The 20,765-nt window shown below is 37.0% G+C and overlaps 3 protein-coding genes across 3 annotated transcripts; 1 reads left to right on the forward strand and 2 right to left on the reverse strand.

Annotated features, from left to right (window-relative positions):
• The first annotated feature begins 5,593 nt into the window (after positions 1-5,593).
• LOC143446954 (uncharacterized) lies at positions 5,594-10,227 on the forward strand. The gene is made up of 3 exons (XM_076947204.1): positions 5,594-5,949; positions 8,589-8,730; positions 8,847-10,227. The coding sequence occupies exons 1-3, from the start codon at positions 5,830-5,832 to the stop codon at positions 9,626-9,628; spliced, it is 1,044 nt and encodes a 347-aa protein (XP_076803319.1). The 5' UTR covers positions 5,594-5,829; the 3' UTR covers positions 9,629-10,227.
• Positions 10,228-10,734: 507 nt separating this feature from the next.
• LOC143446159 (sodium/hydrogen exchanger 9B2-like) lies at positions 10,735-15,449 on the reverse strand. The gene is made up of 13 exons (XM_076946061.1): positions 15,272-15,449; positions 14,898-15,068; positions 14,564-14,706; positions 14,345-14,472; positions 14,181-14,263; positions 13,865-13,957; positions 13,652-13,762; positions 13,383-13,489; positions 13,128-13,277; positions 12,812-12,920; positions 12,022-12,158; positions 11,584-11,788; positions 10,735-11,224 (listed from the first exon to the last, which is right to left on the reverse strand). Exons 1-13 carry the CDS (start codon positions 15,351-15,353, stop codon positions 11,145-11,147), a joined length of 1,599 nt encoding a protein of 532 aa, XP_076802176.1. The 5' UTR covers positions 15,354-15,449; the 3' UTR covers positions 10,735-11,144.
• A 2,173-nt stretch (positions 15,450-17,622) lies between these two features.
• LOC143470239 (phosphatidylserine synthase 2-like) lies at positions 17,623-20,362 on the reverse strand. The gene has a single exon (XM_076968245.1). The coding sequence runs from the start codon at positions 20,329-20,331 to the stop codon at positions 18,916-18,918; it is 1,416 nt and encodes a 471-aa protein (XP_076824360.1). The 5' UTR covers positions 20,332-20,362; the 3' UTR covers positions 17,623-18,915.
• Positions 20,363-20,765: the final 403 nt, after the last annotated feature.

The raw sequence follows: 20,765 nt of genomic DNA on the forward strand, positions 1-20,765 counted from the left end.
ATTTTTTTTACATCGTGCCTTTAACTACCTTGTTAGTCTAGTTACCTATATCGTTAGAGGACCTTTAGGTCTACGTATGCTCAAAGGTTATTCAAAGAGGCGATATTATTGTACGTCATATGCCGTTATAGACTACTGAATTCCCGCCTTATTATATGTGGATTTATGGGTTATGAACCTTCATGTGTCGTCAACTAAATTACTTACACAGCTTCACATTCGGATTAGAAAAATGCGTGCCGCTTGTCAGTTTGCGATAGTCCATATTGGGAAATAATTCATCGAATGACACAAATGAGGCTAATTGGTCGACAATTCGGCACAAATTTGAGACGCTTGAACCAATCATGCAGGAAGCATACTGCCAACGCACTGGATATGACAGGTTAGCACCTCAAGCATCGCGAAATGACTGGAAGTTGCCTTGGCGACGTATACTCAAAAACAATGTTTACGCTGAAGTAAAGTACCCTCATGAATGAAGCTATTATAGGCCAAGGCACAGACGGTTGAATCATGGTCATTTCTCATCGACAGACTGATGCAGCCTAGTTCGTTATATGACTGCGCTACATCGGGTTTCGCTTTTGGCTACCTGTACCTTTATAAATTTTTTAAACAACTTTGAAACGAAAGCTTCTGTGCAGTAAACGATAACAGACCAAGCCAAGATCAGACGAGTTGTAAAACGCCTAAAAAGCACGAAAAAGTGCAGATCGATAATTACTTCAGGCTTATAACAGGCAGATTTCTTGTGAAAACATTGACCCTGTCTTTATATTTCAGTTGAGAAGGTGCAGTAATTGTATAACTTAAAATCCAACATTTAGCTACAACACAGTCACCAATTTTAAGACTATAAAGTATTTCAGCGAAAAACGAAACGTCAATAGGACTATAAGTTTGATATCTTCATACGAAATAACGAATTCTATGTACACGAGAAGCGAGGAGGAGGGCATAACTTGTAGAATTTTGTATAATTAGCTTTTGCACATGTGCTATTCTGTCACGTTTTTGATTTGTTTGCGTTCAAACACTTTGAAACTGTGATTGAATCGAAGCTAATGAGCGAACGATAGAAAATGATATATTGTTATACGCTGCGCTATTTTTGTAGATAAAATTGACATAAATAAAAATAAAGACGCCACGTCTGGCGGAGTGTATGTAAATAACTTGTCTACGTAGGAAGCAATTATTTTTGAACGAAATATATACGATTTCTGGTTCCCCGCAACTAGATCAGTCACGGTGACTCGTCACTGAAATAAAATCACTGGTCTTTTTTGAAAGATCATGGACAAGACGCCTTGATGTGGATCGTTTTCTGCTGGCTTAGTGAGATAACCGATTTCATATTTCACCGCACAGGGCGAATTTTCCTTAAACAGGTCAGGCGTAGAAATAAGAAGCTTTTTGACCGCCTCAAGCGCAGTAAAACATTGAAGTTAAACCCAACTGGATTTTCTCGCCTCCACATAGAATATCTCTGAGCTTAAGTCATTGTAATATCAAAGGCCACATGCCGCCGTTCAACAAATGAAGATTTTATTGATTTTTTCCTATCAACGCTGAAATTTGTTACTCTTCCAACAACATTTTAGATAACGAAAATAAGCGCATTGTCCTTTTTCCTGAAAAGCCTCCGTAAGCCCAGGTAAACGCAACGTTGCCATGTAATCAAGATAGATTACTGGTTTTAACGGCAGTGGAGAATGGTTTACATCAAGTTTTATGGTTGCACTCGTGCATTTATCAGTAACAATTCTCCCGCTAATGTACCTCGTAACGCGACAAAGACAGACCGCATAAGGCTGATATATACAAGCGATATAATTTTGAAGATAATATTACAAATACAACGAATTAAAGGTTATTTTCACTGCACATTAGCCAGCTAAATTACGCTTAATAATTGTAAACATCGCACTTGTAATCTACGGTCATCACCCCGTAGGTGTTATTAAAACTTTATTGCCCAAAAACATTATGCTTTCTTATTTAGTGTCTTGATTAAATCTAAAAATCTAAACAAGTGGATGACTAGGCTTAATGATAACATGAAATTATACGCGAAACGAATAAAGGCACTTATTTTTGGGAAATTTTACAGAGATGCTGGCATCATTAGAAGATTGAATACCAATTAAGTCTTCTAAATCTCATAATTATTATCCGGCTTGAGTTGTTTGCGAAAGGTGTCAGTATACGGCAAGGTTAAAGTCGACGAGGTCAATCAGAAAGACCTTTACACAGACTTATTTCTATGTAATAATGGGTTATAGGCGAGTTATATGCAGGTGTTAACGGCAATTCAGCTGATCATGAGACAATTTTTAGCTGCCGAGAAATTCCAAAAAAGGAGTGGAATACACTGAACTTGTCATTAATAGTCAATTTATTTGTTACTTATTATAGCTTAAGTCATGAATATAACAGGTGTATTGCCAAGTAAAATATTTATTTAGTTTATTTCTAACAAACGGTTATTTGTATAGAGAGCTTTTGCAAGTTGCACAAAGGAACAATAAAGTTATGCAGTTTTAAGCGAAGGTCCTACGTAGTTAAGAACTTAAGATACAGACATTGGACGAAACAGACGCGCTTTACTGTAACAACTCTCCTAAGCACAGTTGGAAAATTAAGAGGGAACTTATATGGCGGTAAAATACGATGTTAAAATGCGGTCATATTGTGATTTTCGGAGTTTCAGTTTTACCCCAGTCTGATGTCGTTTTGCAAGGCGCAATATTCGTATGCACCGCTTGAAGTCGGCATGACTGTAATTTCCTAGGCTAAATTCAATTTGCCAAAGGTCAATCGTCGTGCGGTTAAAAACAACGACGAAGAAACTCGAATTGAAAACAATCTTTTTTCTTTACGTCTGCTGTGATTGCGTTTATCGCCAAGAAGACATGGAGGGTTTGTTAAAACTTCTGAAGACATCAGTGCGTCACATGTTGTACATCGTGTTTTACCTTGCCAGTATTTAATAACATACTGGAAACTGTTTTTCCCACAGTTATCATCAGGCTTTTTCACAGTCAACTTATTGATCACTGCGCTTGGGAAAGGTCATGCCGTTTGCTCACATACAGTACTATATGCTGCTTAATAGCGGATTATAAGAAAAACGAGTTTTATTTTACAATTGGAGAATATCTTCGATTCGTTTTACTATTGTACATTACCTTCTTGGATTATATAAGCACTAAGCAGGGCTTTGGGTGAAATGAAATCATCAATCGCGGAACCAATTGATTTTAATCACATGACTTTTGTGTACGTGTGGCTTACAGAAGCTCAGCAGACAGGGCCGACAGTGGTATAATGGTTGTGTTGAGCTATCGCCTATCAGTCTCCCTATTGTTATTACGTGTTTACGAAAAATTACGCTTCGTAAGCTGTCAAGCTGTGGGTTTTTGGTTCAACTGGGTTTTTCTAGCAAGCTAGATGCAATCACCATGTACCATATAGAAGTTGTGAATGAAAGGTATAATTTCCTATTGTAGAAAGGACGCTTTAACTAGTGCGTCGAAAAGCAGCATAAACGGCATTCTGTTGTGCATTTCACATGCGGACTATGGACCCCGGTTGATTGGTGCTTGCCAAACAAGAAAACAATGTGCATGCTGACAATAAAGCGAGTTTAATGACTGTCTTTAAAACTATTTGACCCCGAATTAAATTCCATTTAAGCAAGCAGGAGAATGGTTAGTTGAAACAAACTGATTGGGTAAATGCCTATGTGCGTTTGGCCATGGTTTAGGTGACAGAGTCATGTAAGTCCAAATTTAGTTTACAGCCAGAGCATTTCGTAAAGGTTACATTAAAAGTAATGTGCGGTGTGCATTTAATGTTTATGTCTAGCGTAGCCCAACAGTTAGCCTATGTATATGGCAAAGATGAGCATCTTGTTATGCCCGGCAGGGTAAAGTGCATATGATTTTGTCGAAAATTCTGTTGAATGAAATGCATTACAGAAAACAAACTTGCAATGCAAACATACTTACATAACGGAATCGCTGACGTACCCGCGTAGCACGGAAAATAATTCATTTAATCGTGATAGTCGTTTACTGCATGCAGTCTCGCCCTTTGCTGATTATGTTCCGGGAAACAGCTTCCGTCGTGCACTGCGCTCTCTGACATGATATGCAATATTCGTAGACTGATATCAACCAGCATACATAGCGCTTCTAATTGCAATGTTTTCCTCTTGGGTCAGGACGTATGTCCGAGAATTAGGAGAATTTCTCCGAAAAAACTTTACTAGCGCGTTTTGACGCCCGGTATGCTGCCAAGCCCTACACACCCACGCAGATGACGTAAAGGCTTGACGTTTCCACTTTGTGTTGGTTATCGCAACACGAACTAGTAGGTGAAAGGTAGAAGACGGCGCAGATAGATATAATTCGATTTACTTAAATTTTCTCTCATTCTTGCGTAAACAATCGCACTGTTTGTGAAGCCATCTCAGTCTTGATAGTTTGTGGTGAGTCCAGATTCGTGATTGCTGTGAGTTTGCACAGTGAGCTACGTTTTGTCCAAGCTCATTGACCTAACCTGAAATCTTTCTTGTTAATTTTCTGATGTGACGGATGCCTTAGCGCTGACAGAGCAAGCATTATTTGTGTATTTACATTTGACAAAAGGAAATTAAAAGAATTGAACAAATTTGACGACCAACGTGAGCGATGCACGTTGCACGGAAGTATAAGTCATAGATATTTTACGAAGATTAACCATATTACGAAAGGGAAAGATGATTTTGATAACTTAGTTCCGGCCAGAGATATCTGATGCATAGACGATACCCAAAGTTGAAACGTGATTTTTTTCACTGCCAAGCAGGCAAAAAACCTTTGTTTGCCAGAGTAGTTGCTTGTTGTGGCCGTCATGATACCATGCTATGACCCTTATTGCAAGACAGTGAACGTTTTTTTAGGGTTACTGCTGAGATGAAAGTTATAAAATTCACCGATAAAAGTTTTTTCAGGTTTAGAACCGTGTTTAACCTACGCACTAAATTACTTGTCATTATTTTAATCTACTATACATTAATTTAAATATACAGCGTAGCTCCAGTAATAACTAAAGGCTACTTTGTGACTACTTTGAAACCAATATCAAATTTTCTTTTACATCATGTCTTATTAAATGACCTTTCCGTTTCGACGGTATGTTGAAAGCGATTTTCAGTGAGTTTCAATTTCGTGAATTTATTATCACCAGCGTTAGAATTCAGATGTTTATTACTTTTCGTTTGATCTACGTTATGACAAACGAGGATTAGTTTTTGCGACCGAGGCGGTTTTAAGCACACGGTGGGCTTACCAACTAAACCCGATTAAAATTTGCTGAACCACAGCTTGGTTTAATATCAGTGAGAACGTTATCAGTTTACTTGTAAGCTTGCCCATGCATGCTGTACTATTTTTATCCTTCTGCGTTTCAGTATGTTGGTTTTAGCGCGTGCTTTATGCTTGTAGCGAAGATGTAAGCATTAACGTTTATGGGATAAAAAGATTATTCAAATGTTGTGCGTTTCTCTTGTTTTTGTTAATAAGCGTTATTTTGATTTTCTCAGGTTAAGAAGCGTTGTAGGCTTAAAGTAGCTCCTTAAGGAAAGTATTTTGACGTTTGAATGATTCCATTTCCTAACGTGGAAAACCGGATGAAATTGTACCATTCACATCCTCTATTACCTGCTAGTTGCTTAGGCTGAAAAGGAAGCCCACGTCAATACATTGTTTTTGAAGCCTGCGCGGCTATAGACCTGAAATTTCTACAGCATTGTTGAACACAAGTAATCAAATTGCCCATATGATGACACCGCTTGGCTCCATCTTTAAGTCGGGGACATGCAAGCCCCCTAAAATCGACGAACACGGACTATTCACCAGCATTCAAGTCAGCGTTCCAGTTCTGGAAGGAGATTTACAGGTTTGTTTATTTTAGGGTTGCCACTATTTCGCGGGAAAAAATCGTGCGTTCGAAGCTATTTTTACAGTTAGTTGTTAACTCACCTTAGGTTTAAGTTACTATGTTACAACATTTAAGTTGAGTTAACCTAAATCTTTAAACTTCAGTTAAACCTTAAATCGACTTTTTGCATACCGATTCTCCTGACCTAACCGCCTATCTCTAACAACGGATTGCATGACCTACTTTCGGTGAAATAGTCACACTCTTTATTTTATTGTTTTCCTGTGGAAAGACAGACCACACTTCCACAAAAGGAAATTCAAGTAGCCTACCAAATGCACAGATAACAATATATGCAAAACACACTTAAAATTGGCAACAACTCTGTTTTTTGCTGCAATTTGCAACTGCATTTTATTCCATTGCATTCCAACGCACGTTTATGCGTTTATTGCGTTGTCCATAACAACGTAGGCAAGTTGGGGGTACTTCATTACGGTTCACCGTGTCTGACATTCATTAAGATCTTAACACGGGATTATTCGCGCGCTCTCTGCAAGTCGTTACCACAACATAATTATCTTCTGACACTAGCAACACGACTGATTCAATCTTCGTAGTAACTTTCTCAGGATGTTTTATGAAGGTGTGCCAATTTATTACCGTCGTAAATCTGGAAATCGTTTCAATTTGTTTTCTTGGAGGCAAAAAATGTTTCAATTTGTGCCGAAACTTGAATTCAGAGGTGCAAAGTTGTTATGGACGAGGATAAGCAAAAGTTAAATAATAAATTTTATGAATGATTAACATATTTTCGGTAATAATACTGCCTATTACGTCACAATGTTGTAGTCGATCGTGACCTACGTTATGATATTTATGTATAGCTGCAGGAGAATATAACAATGATGAAAAACAGAATGTTCTTAAAAAATGTTGCAGACAAATTGGTTTGCGTCATACCTAATCTATTCACGTTATGACGCATTGCGCAAAATCCCCAAGCCACAGCTATAAACCGCTATCATGATTGGCACATCACATTCACTTGCATATCGTGCTTATGTCACGAACAATCCACATCTCACGCACTACCTCTTGCATCATTGAAATAAACACACCAAAATGGTTCGTATTTTAACAAAGTAAATAACTCCGATTACCTCGTGGAACGTGGTAAGTAAACTTTGTCATGTTTCGTTTTGTTGGTTTTATTGGTATAGTGGGTATCTGTGGAATGCATTTGACCTTACATTAGATAGCTTTATCGTGTCTAGCCATAGTCCAGTTGGGATAAATTTAGTTTCATCTGACTATCTCTTTATGTGAACTTATTTCGGAAGGGATGAAAGGTGCTTTTGTTTAATTTGTTTTGTTTAGTATCTATTCAAATTCTATTCTTTCATCTGTGGCTTTTGTCGCTAGGAGATGATTTGGGTTTATTTGGTGGTTTCATCAATGACGTTTGACTAATGCAAAAAAAAACAATGCCAGCCGCGACCCTTCGTCATTTATTTAGCTCTGCAATTAAAATCCAAGGCTTTGAAAAATCTACTTAAACCTTTCCACAGTGTTGTAAAAATTGAACGAAGCAGTAATTTTCAGTTGTCAGTAATATCACCCGGCCTTGCTAACTGGTACTATTATTATGAATGCGGGTTTATCAGCGTGTGAAAGGTGCCCGAGTAAGTATCGCACGGGCAGCAATTAATTCGCGCAATATTATGATACTTGGGAACTGCCAAACCTTCGTGTATGCTTTGTTGTTACATTGCATTGCTGTGATCCTTAACCGTTGCCGCCTTTACGTGAAGAATTTAGCAACATTTTCTTGATAAGGCCAACAATAAAACTACTCAGAGCACCCAAGTATAGCGACATAAAACGCTAAATTATCCTAATATGTTAAGCGTCGTTGATTATTGTATTGACGACTGTTTCGGGACAAAAAACATACATAAACCAAGCAAAGGTTGGAAACTGACCAAAGAAATAACCAAGCAGTCGTCTGACGTGTTCTGTTGCGAAAGAACACATGTGATATTGGGCAAAACTTCCGTCTTTATAGCTATTCATATACCATCGAGTCACGCATGGAATTATTTTTAAACACATAAGCATAATTAAGATGTTCGGGATCATCCAATTGTCTCGATACAGCAATGGCGTTTCCTTAAAGTTGGAGCCACCTAGTTTTGCTTTGTAATAGTACGAGGAAGCAAGCGGTATTTCCGGGGCACTTGCGTCCATAAAGCCGACTTCCTTGTCAATTTCTAGAAAGTTCTTTACCATTTTCTCTTCTGTTTTTGAGGGTGGATTTTAATCTATGACTTCAAATACAGTATTTACCTAATTGAGATTGCTTTAATGGCATGAACGTCCATATAACGCCTACGTTCAATAGCTGTCCACTTAACCACTTATCTTGCGGAAAGGAATGATCTTCACATATTTGGTACGTCCGTTACACACTTAAACCTAAGTGGGCAACGTTTCACGGAGCTTTTAATCACGTTCTAGATTCTAGAACGTGCCCACGCACATGGTAAACGTTAGCCCTATTAAGGGTGACTTGTGCGTGCCTCCAGGGAACCTACAGTAGATAGATCTTGGCGATAACTATAAGGACAATTTTAATTGCTGTATCTCTTCCTCAGGTTTACGAACCATGGCGCCGAAAGAGAAACAGACCAAAAGAGTGCCGTGTCACTTTATACGTCAATGAAACCAGTCCTTTTTTGGTTTGGTGTAAATTAGAGAAGAGCAGAAACTTGCAAACTGGTTCAAGCGGTTCTGCTGGTAAGTCGCTTGGTCGATTATCTTGTCAAGTACATGTTTCCGCCTTTACGTGTCGCCTAAAATTATTATCTAGGACTCACATTAGACAAAAATAAGAAAAAATTTGATTTGCTCAGGTGAGCCTCTAAGCTCTCCCACTGCTAACAAGCCGAGATGCGTGATCTCTGTGAGCCGTGCAAAACTGGCAAAGACCACTGGAGGAAGTTTTGAGCTTACTGATTTTGCATCGAACTTAACCTTCCGCTTTATATCACGGACAATCAGGGAAGCAGAGACCTGGGTTGAAAAATTAGCGGAGGAGAGCCTCCGTGAAGCAAATCTGGACATGAGGAGCATCTGCTCATCCTGTTCATCATTTTCCTCTTCCACATCATCGTTTTCGTCGCCGGATGCAAGTCCGAATGACAGCAACGTTCGTTTCTTTCCTGCTCCAAATACAAATAATCCTGGATCGAAATCCAATCATCGAAAATCCGCAAGTTTTTCGGACGCGTCGGGGGCCCTCATCCACCTGCTAAATAACGGTGGCACGGGAATTCCCCTGTCACCTTCTCCGGCTATCGGTCGCATAAGCGAGGACACGATGGATGGCGGTGAACTCGAATCTGAAGTGTTTGCTGTGAAAAGCACGGCCTCGCATGTTGCCGCTTGCAAACTGGGCCACATACGCTCTAACAGCAAAACCTTCCCCCGCGCACAAGCAACTTCTCGTCAGAAGCAGCAACAACACATGCGCGCACAGCCTCATCTTGGCTTGAACATTGTACTAGACAAGCACAGACCTGACCTAAGAAGTGTTATTCCCGATGTAGAACTTCACACAAAACCGGAACAAGCTAACGCCAATCGTTCCAAGTTACCATTTTCCGAGTATTTTGTAAATGTTCCGAGTTCGTAACTATAGGCTTCGCGACGCATTTCTGCTATTATTTATGATGAATTTATAAGGTGTTCGTGTGTTTTATTTCGTTTAACTTTTTTGTATTAACTGTCAAGTCCTCTCCTTTAACAGATATCATGACAAGTATCTGCGGAATTCTGTATTGGCCCTTCATTTCAGTTGCGAAAAAAATTCATATAGTCAGATGTTCAATGTCGCTATCGCATTCAAGCGCAGCGCAGTGTATTTTACAATTTTTCTTTCTTCAAACCAACATTGCAATGGAAAGAATTTTTATTGCGGTTATAAATCTTGCAAAAGAGAGCAAGGTCATCGGCGTCGATCAATCAAAAGTCGAAAGACCACAACTCACCGACGAAAATTCACGCCGGTATTTTGAAAACAGTGTTCAGTTTTACCTCGTCTGATCCTCATAGTGTGTCGTGAATATTTTGCTAATGTCAATAATACATTTATGTTAGGCCTAGTGTCTCGGCAACATCTCTACTTAAGCGACTGCATTGGCATCATGTTTGCGCTTTCGACTTGCTCGTTGTTTATTGTTCGCTTTTTCCCCATCACGTGCGAAGCAGCAGTACATCATCATTTATTCTGAAGGTTCGTGGTTATTTGCTACATCACACCTTTTAGACATTGTTACCCCCCCTGAAGCAGGCTATATAAGTGAAGCCTCAGATTCTATGAAATATTTCAATTTCAAAGAGACGATCAATTTGGAATTATCCATGAAACCACTGGTATTTGAATATATGGGTGACAATGACTTGAATTTGTGCGTTCCAGAGCCTTGGTAACGGATCAATAACACGAAACATATTTTAACTGAAAAGACCACAGATTAAGCGGTCGAATTGTATTTCTGCAAATCAAGCTAATTGCACTTCGGTTTAGGCGTTCATGAAGTGTGCAAAAATATAAATGTAGTTCGTATCACAGTAGGCTACATTTCCCGAAGCGAATTAATAATGCCCAATTTATTTTTATATTTTCGACGGCAATTGAGATTATTTCCTAGCGCCTTCGTGAACGTTTGGCGCTGCGTGCAATTTCGTGACTCGACTGCGGTTAGAAAAGCTTTACCGGATGTGACGTAACAAGTAGCGTACATTAAAGAGACATTTAATTGTTCAAGCGCATATACAAACAAATTGTCTCACGGTTTAATTAACTACCCAACCGTCAGCATTTGTGGTTAGCCATTGCATCCCTGGTTTGTTATATTTTGCAAGTATATCCACCAACTTTGCTGTGCAAAATGTTTGTTATAGTACAAGCTTTGGTTTAAAATGAACCCAGCAGTAATGGCTGCTAGAGCGTAAATAAATAGGTCTGTTCAAGAAAAAAATTGATAGAAGGTAGTTTGAAAGTATCTCGAGGCACAGCGACGTCACCTTTTCGTTGAGCGTGGATTAAATACGTTGGCGTCCATATAAAACTTCAGTCTTTAACACAAACGCACACAAAAAGCTTAAATTACAAAGCATTGAGTGAAGTCCACCAAATCTCGCAGACTTCATAATTCGATAGTTTCAGAGCCATCATCAGCCGGAATCCTACGCTCTTGCTCCACCAAGCGGCAAATCGCAGTTTGGTCTTAGGAAAAATTAGAGTTATCGGTAACGACTTTTTGAAAGCAAACACAAAAACATTAACGACTGAAATGGGGCAAGCTTGATTCAGAATGCAAATAATTTCGAGGATATTCATTTTGTATTATTTATGACCCTAACTAATTGTTTCAGACTAAAGAGGTTTTATCATGACAACTTTTAAGCCTTCTTAGCTATAACTCATGTCACTTTTGTTGTAGGCTACATTCGTTCACTTCGCTTTCAATGTGTTATTAGATTCAGCTCCGCCCGTTATTTACCATCATGGCAATGACAATTTCAGTATAAAATAAATGCATTCTACTTGTAAAACTAATCTAGTTAAACATGAACGTTATTTACCATTAAGTGGCAGTGTCCCCTCGTTCACGACTTGCTGCTTTCTAAGCAACACCGGACCGGATAGTCCAATAGTTGCAGCTCCTAAAGGTGCTGTGATTAGAATAGATAGTACAGCAATCGTTAGAATTTGCTCTGCTATATTTTGAATTTCTTCTGGGGCATTTAGTTTTTTAGCTGTGTCCAGTGCCACAGGGCCTATGGCTGCCTGTTGAAAACAAAATATAAAGGATTTAAAAAATGGATTTCCCATGGACAGCATGTCCCTAGTTTTGTGCAGATACACTGGATATGGGCTCCACACGACAAACCACATTTCTAAAACTACGAAGCTACATAACATGAAGAAATATTTCAAGCAACATCGAGGTTGTTAAAGTTCAGTGCTCAACTTCCAGCAAATGTGTGTTAATGACATTTTATGTTGGATTTATTTGTCACCTGTACGGTTGCTTTCGGTAACCAGGCAAAGCAGACAAATATCTTCTCCTTAAGAGTAAGTCCAGCACGTAAAACTGCTGCAAAAGTGGTCAGTGTTCGAAAGAGTAATCCAATAAATAAAACTGCCAAACCCAAACCTACAAAGCAACATAAAACAGTTTAAAACACAATAAGAAAATGAAATCAAACGAAAATAAACCCACATAATATTAAATATTGTAAATATATTCTATCCACAGGTATCTTTGTACTATATACTGTACATCTGTTAATTATTATTTTTATTACTAAGTTTAACATTTGGTTCTGTATCAATTCAACTGCAGTGAATTGAAACTGCTGTTAACTAAGATAAATCTAAACTCTTGTTAAAGGGTGTGTAATGTGTAATGTGTATGCTTCCTAATGAGCACACAAAATGAAAGAGAAGGAGAGGTCAATGATCAAACATTCCGACTAAACAGACAGTTGAAGGTGTGCACTTCACAAGTTCATGCTGTGATATAGTTTGCAAGAATACAAAAAGCACTGAAAACTAAACTGACTTTTCTAATGCATAAATCTACTCACGATAAGTAAATCTTGAGTGTAAATATTTGTGTGGCTATCCTGGCCATACTGTACATTAGAATAAAGCTGGCCAAGTCTAATCTAATTACAGTTCCAGAATCTTGTTCAATACAAATCAGTGAAACAAAATTGACTGAAGCTGAACTGAACAGCTACCCTAAAATATATGGACCATATTACACTTCTTTTATCTTAATAAAGTTTTCAAATGTCAGAGTACCGATAATATCTGCATCCATGCTTTCAATATTGATTTCAGCTCCAATTAAGCCAAACATTATAGGCTCAAATATTTTCCACAAAACGCCCATATTATTTGACACAGGCACCTAAACAAAACATAGTTACAAGTGTTTGTGGAAATGATTATTAATCAAAAAGACTTATAAATGACACCATGCATGGAGTGTTGAAAAATGCAAAAAGAGATGAGATGTTACAGCAAATTCAATTTATGAATTCATGCAAAACCTTGCTTTGGTATGAAAAAATAGTAGTTCACTTTGTAGAAGAAAGTGATTATCGTAGAAAATTACCTTAGTCTCATTCCATTTAAATGCAGCAACAAATGGGGCTACTATTGCTGCCAATGCCCCAGATCCTGGAAAGCCGGCAATGCGACTTCCAAATATGGAGAGAATACCAACACCAAAAACTAAAAGTGTACGGTTGAAAGTTGAGTGCTTCTGCAAGACAAATTGTACGTTGTGTGCTTCTGTAAGACAAACAGGCACCAGCAACAAATAAGCTAAAGAAGGTAAAACAACCATACCAAGCTATGTTGTCGTCACCTGTTTTCCATTTGGAACATACCAAAGGATAATACCAATGATTGCACCAGCAGCGACACCTCCTAGCATCTCAAGAGGTCCTCGAAAAATCATAAGTGCTAGCTCACCTGTGAGATTGTACAACACTTCTGAGATATGTGATAGATATTGCTTATGCACAAAAAATGAAACAAATTTGAACTACAAATACGATTCTACTCACCTAGGTAGAAACTGCATAGAAGTTACCATAATTATGTTATAGTTATCAAATAATCTCAAGTAATCACCTGCATTACTATCACCACCTTCAGTGCTGGATGTAGTGGTCATTAGCTCATTTGTGCTGATGTTTGTAAAAACTGAAGCATTTGTAAGCCCAACTTCTTCAGTTGAACCCACTATGTGAATAAGATTTTTGTACGATTTAATGTTTCGGCTAAAAGGGATAGAAAGAAGCAAGACAGGTCATACTGAACCATAAAACCTTATTAAACAAGCACCTGTTGAAAATGCAACACCTAGAACCACACTGAAACCACTTATGGCCAAGACATCATCAAAGCTTGATGCAGCAATTACCAGAGTTGGAATGCCTAACAGATAAAGAGGAGTCTGATGCACAATGTTGAAAGTATGCTCATTGTAGTAAAATATCATAAAACACTTAGATATATTTAAATACTTCACAATTGTTGCATTAAAAATGATACATGTAATACCGCTTTAGAGGTTGTTGGGTGGATACGATGGTTATTACCAAGCAACAACTATTTCTAATGTCTCTAATTAACTAGCTTCAAAGACACACAAACTAACCTTGATCAATACCAAGTCCCTTTTCTTGTAGAATTAATAGTGAAGGAACGATTACTGCTGGTGTAACAGCACCTAAAACAAACCTAAAGCGAATAACAATCAGTTAAAAACATTAAGCCAACGTTTATAAAAAAGCATATCACCACAACACAATTAGCATTTACCCCAAAATAAAACCCCATTCCCATGAGAATCCCAAAAGCAGGTAACATGCCACAGCACACGTCACAGCTTCCACTAAACAAGGCAGAGCAGATAGACGAAGACAAACTCCTTTCATTTTCTTCAGAGCCTTTCAAAAGATTTTGCCAGGTCACTTAAATAAATTGCTATAACTATATCAAAACATTAACCCAAATATTGTACAACGCAGATTGTCTTACACCAGCATCTAATTCCAATCCAGCTTTTACAAGAATTACAGTCAACGCCACAGATCGCAGTGTCGCTGACCAATTTGTGTCGATGTATGACGCAACATTTATCACAGGTATATTTCTAAGGGCAATTCCAGCCAAAAGCATTCCTGAAACAATTTGTGACAAGTACATATAATCTTTATAAATATACATAAAACAAACCCAGCAATCATATATATTTTGTTTTTTTTATAGAAGTGATTATATGTAGACAATTTAGCAAAAGCTACAATATATAGCCTATATATATATACACACATTGAGCATAAAATAAAACTGACCACTAAATTACACAAACCTAGCAATGGTGGAAGTGGTGGTAACTTGGGCAATGGTATACTGCTCACAAGTAAGCCAATGAGAACACAAGAATCAATTAGAATTATTAAACCAAATAAGTTACCACCAGGAAGACAGTCTTCACCGAAAACAGACCATGGCACTGCCCATGACAAAACCACAAGCAATCCTAAGATAGGAAAAATATAATTCGCATATTGTAAGCTGCCCTTGATTTTAAAACATTCAAAAACATTAAAAATATTTGGTATAATTCAGAGTAATTTAATGCAAGTGTATACTCTACAAAAAACAAATGTATTATATCATCATACATGTATACTTTTGTATAATTAGAAAATTATATTGATCAGTTATGAAAGGTTATCTTACCATATGTAAAAAAGTTATCAAAATATCCTGTAGGAGGACAAGAACAGAATTGTTCTTTCTCACTTGGTATTTTTACTTCCATATTAGGCGGTTTTAATTATATGATAACTTTCTTAAAAGCATGTTTGTTTCACTACTACTTTATCCTGTAAGTTATATCTGTGCATCAAAACAAAATAAAACGCCAGTAAACTAGTGTGTTGGGGAAAGTTAATTACCTCTTATAACCTAATAAGAATGCATAATCTAGAAAAAAATTGAACATATGCTTATGACAACCAGAGCCATTGAGAGCCATTTTGGACCCAGGTTGAAAAAAACTCCATTATCAAGAGCTCAATGTAGTCAAAAGTCACCAATGGGCCCCTAAATGACTAAATTGCATGCTTGTAAGCCAAAAGTGTGCAGAAGATGTTTTGCACTCAGCCATGTACTACGACCTTAGCACATTAGTAGTCTATAAGGTTGGCCCCTTTCTGTAACTTGGGTCTACTTTTACATAAAGACTTTATATTCTTAGGAGCAAAATGTTGGTAAGATTGGGTATTCCAAAGCAATAATACCAAAGCCAGAGTTGATGCAAACATTGTAGTTGCAGACGTTTTGAGCAATAACTACTCTCATTTTCAATCAAGGTAGAAATGCCTAGTTCCACCTTGGTATTTCTATCTTGCATTGAAAAGAAGAACACTTATTACTCAGAACATCTGCACTTAAAATATCTGCATCATCTCTGGCTCTAATATTTTTGCTTTTAACTATATATTCATGTCACAAAATTTCCATTAAACTACTTATAAAAGTACACATTTTATTGAAATTGCTTAACTCAAGGTATTTACTTTCACTTGGCTTGTGAGCCACTTCTGCATGGCGCCAAAGAAGCAGACCCCATCTCTCATTGCGATGGATGACAAGGTTAAGAAAAAAATTGCAAAGAACTGTACACATTATGGCTTGATATTTTTACTAATAATAACTTAAATTAACTTTTATCAGCATAAATATACACTTTATACAGTTTTAATCCAATGAAGTAAGCATAGGTACGACATCCAGCGTTTCCTTCACTGTCAGACATCAGCGCTTATGTTCAAGCATAGTCTCTACTTATCCTGGTTTGTAAGGACTATGGTTCAAGATTAAACTTCTTAGCTTCAAACCTCAGACATTTTTAATAAGTAGCCTACCACGCAGCGACCTATCTTTACTCAAGTGTTAACCAGCGTTCATACTTAACCAATTTCCACCTGCCTAGGTTAGTGCCTATACACATTATGATTATGCCTTCTTATTAATTTCAAAAGTCCTAATGCTTTGACCTTGATATGAGATTTATGATTAGACGACATCTCAAGAAAAGCCTACCTACCATCTTGCGTACATTGACACATAGCCAAAATTGACAAAAGATAGGTGTGAGTTAATTTACAATAATTTATCACTCGGTCTATTTAATTTCGGTTAAATTTAACCTGGTTTGGCAAGTAAAAACAACGTTCCTAAAATAATCTTAAAATAACTTTTTAAAGTAAAAGGTGATGTTGTAAAATGTAAACCAATATGGGGTAAGCCCCTTGCCCGAAAACAAACACGATAGAAGAGTGGTTTGAATCAATATCTGCGTATAACAACGAAGTATGTTACACGCATTTCTAACCCTGCTAAGCTATGGTAAGATAAACATTGTAAAAAATTTCTTTAAAGATGATTTGGAAGCGTTTTTAATCTGTAGCATAACACTTTTTGTTTTAAAAAACTTTATTTGAGTAAGCAATTGTGCTAATTAGCATACAATGACACTGAAATCAAAAGTTGCCACTATACATGAGGTGAAGGACTTTGCTTTGCACCGTGTGAGTGTATTTTCTCGACCCAAGTGTCGTCATTGCACTGGAGGAGTCCATAACATAAATATTTCTCTAAAGAAACTACCTCACGGGCTTATGTTATCTTGCTCGCAGTTTTCACTGTTATTTTTGTGTCTGTTTAGTAGTGTTTCCCATCGCATGACACTTTGCATTACAAATCTTTTTATTTTAAAGAATCGCTGCTGTAACATTTAAATCTTTCCAGCGTGGTAAACAACATTTTTCAAAATTCTGGCGGGATGATCTTACAACAAAAGTAGATTACCGTAGTGCGTGTTTTTGCATTCGAGGCCTTGCCACATATTCCTGTTTTAGTTGTGTATCAAATATTATCTTTGTTTCTAATACGATCGCAACCATCCATTTTGTCTCTCACATTTTATGATAAAAAATGAAATAAATACAACAGTGTCTTTCAACAGGGACAGATTTTTGTATTTTTTCAACATTCAAACATTGGTTTGGTCGATGGATATAGTGATTTAAAACCGTTAAGATACTTTTGACATAGGTATCATTCATTAAAGCACAAATTGCTTTTTTGTACACTTTTTACGTGTTTTGAATAACTTAACATAATTGAGGCTAATAGATCCCAGCAATAGGTAACGCCTATAAATAACAATGCATTTAAACAACTATTGCCAATTCGAACTCTAAAATGTCATTAGCTTCATTTCAGTTAATCAGAAGCATTTTTGTTGGTCTCGGGGCAGGATCATGGCGGCCTGGTCATCTTGATATTATCCAAATCATCACTTATGTCGAAAAAATGTGTCTTATGTCCGCAATGTGCAAATATTTTAGCTGTGTGCAGCATTTTTTATTTTCACAGATTCTTACACTGAATTTACTAACGTTGAAGGTTGAATTAATTCCATGGGTCCATTTAAGTTTTGAGTTATTGAGCTTCTATTGTACAGGGGAAAATTAACACAACATTATATTGTAACAACAATGACATATTGTTAAATGGTAAAGTAGTAAAACATAAAATATCTTCCATAAATGTAAAATAGACGCATGGAAATCAATATTACAAAGATGCATAAGCCTACAATCAGCCAGCCAGCAAAGGTTGAGTCAAAAAATAGTTAAACCGCAGTGGATATTGTTGCAATTGCTTGTATAATAAACACATTTGAAGACCAGTATAAAGCAGTGTTCACAGTAAAGAAGCTATGGAAGATTAAACCTGAAAAATCACATAAACTTTACAGACGTACAACTTTCAGTAAATTTACCACAAGCAACACTACACTAGATCCTCGAACATTTTAAATGCAATTCCAAAACAAGTTTGACTTAAAATAAAGTAGGTTACAGGTATTTAATATATGCATAACAAATTTGTTTTAGCATTGCACCTTAATGAATGAACATTTAATCTAGCAGAAAGAGTGAAATATAACACTCATTTTAAAGTATAGCATTTGTAGCAGATCTTTAACAGATTATTATATTGCCAAAACAAAATTTGCACCTGATGAATGTTAAAAATATGAAGGTAAACAAAACTCAGTCAACAGAAAATCAAAAAACAATCACACAGACACAAATACCGATTGGTAGTAAACTAATATACTTGGTGGTGTTTGTTGCAAATATAGTTGTACACTGTGTGAATAAAAAAAGCTATATAAGAAATCAAGTGTCAAGACAGGCAAACAATTTTGATATTTATTGTGTTATTATGATTGAGTAACATTGACAATGTTTTAGGACACACAAAATGAACAATTTAAATAAGATCTGGCAAAAATATGTATAATATTAAGACGCAAATGTTGTACGTCTACGCATACTTGAGTTCTGTTCCCTCTCTGACCAACAACTGCCTTCATCACTTAAGTCACTGCCAGCTGTCGCTTTGGCATTCCTCTGCTTCACATCCTTCATCACAGTTTTAAACCAGTGACGAAACCTTGGAAATTTCATCTGAAATCTCCACACTGACCAAAACAAATATAAGAAGAATAGACTGAGCCAAAACCACTTGATATAAACAGGAAATGGAATAGCAAGTACATCTGATCCAAACTTGATTACAATCATAAACTCAGTAGTAATTATGGCGCATAATATCCAAGCTTGTTGTCCAAAGCTTTTAGCTATGTTACCAGCAAAATCATAAGCTTCTCGAACAGCAACAAGTCCCCAGAAAACATAAAGAACAAGCCTAAATGTAACAAACGGGTGGTCAGGCGGAACCCATAGCACAAACTTTAAATAGAAAGTATTCAGTTCAGCAAGCAAGAACATGAAGACCAGTATAGACACAAAGAACCAGCGGTATAGGTTTTCTGTGGGTTTCCACTTGAACTTAACCCAGCTATAGGGACTAAACTGACCTACAACCCGCCTCATCTTACCCCTATATGAATGGATTTTCCAAAGCCCTCGCCATTTGTACTCTTTTATTGATAAGTACTTAACATACATCATGCCAAGAAAGATCCCAGTTCCGTTACAAATAAGAAAATCTAAAACCCAATGGTCCCACCAACATTCAGAAAAGTTTGGTAGTTGATGTTCAAATGTATACTCCAGTAGTTCAAAACCAAAACTAATTACATTGGTGAGCCAAAAATCACGCAGAATCAAAGCTTTGAAAAACCATCCAACAAGGTGACCAATGACAAAAATATCCATTTTGTCAAATAAGTTATGCCAAGGGCCATCTGGATGTCCAGAATCATAAACAACACATGATCCACCATAAGCACGGAAATCTAAAGGTTTGTTGAGGGTAGGATCAGCATATGTCAAAATCATTCTTGCATCAGATACAGTTTGAAAAAGAAGAAAAACTAATCCCAGTTCATATAAAACACTGACACAAAGTACCAAACGCCATAGGGCAGGATGAGGTCGTATGAATGGCCCATCCTTTGCCTGTGTAATTCCAAAAGATAAAAACATAAAAGCACCAGCAATTAAGCCTCGTTTAACATTATATTCGAAGTTTCCATTCTGCTCTTCAATAAAAACAACATAGATGAGAGTAAGAATAACAGTCAGCAAAACTGATATTGTATGAGCTCTCCAAAAAAATGTATTGGTCCCATCATCAAACACAGTCGTTTCTGAGTCACGTCTTGATCTTTTGTGTGTAAAATCAGTTCTTTTAGCAAAATGTGAAAAATTTCGTGAAATACCATCATATGAATCTTCATCATCAGCATCCATAGTGAAAAGGATTTTTATAAAACCACTTATTTTTTCTGCAAAATAAAGTGCCCTTTTAAAAGCTTAGTAAGTTTACATCAATTGACAACTTGAAATGACTTTAAGAGTTGATTTATAAATTAAATAAAAAGACGACCTAGATTATTACCTACATTATTTTATCCTCTAAAATACAGAACATACAAACGCTAGCTGTTTATTTCATACATCCGGTTACAGTGCTGTAGCCTAAGCCTATTAGATTTTCTAAATTGTTTAATCAAAATCGCTTTAGCCCTTAATAGGCAAGGGCTTATCCACCTTAGGCCATTAACTGAAGACTCCTAACATTTTCTGCAAATCTATACTGTCTAATCAGTACTTGGGCAGCTGACCTAGATGACGATGAGGTCTTTTTGCTGCCCCACACCAATCGATTATGTTGAAATTACATT

Source organism: Clavelina lepadiformis, chromosome 1 (genome assembly GCF_947623445.1).
Source record: "Clavelina lepadiformis chromosome 1, kaClaLepa1.1, whole genome shotgun sequence".
NCBI lineage: Eukaryota > Metazoa > Chordata > Ascidiacea > Aplousobranchia > Clavelinidae > Clavelina > Clavelina lepadiformis.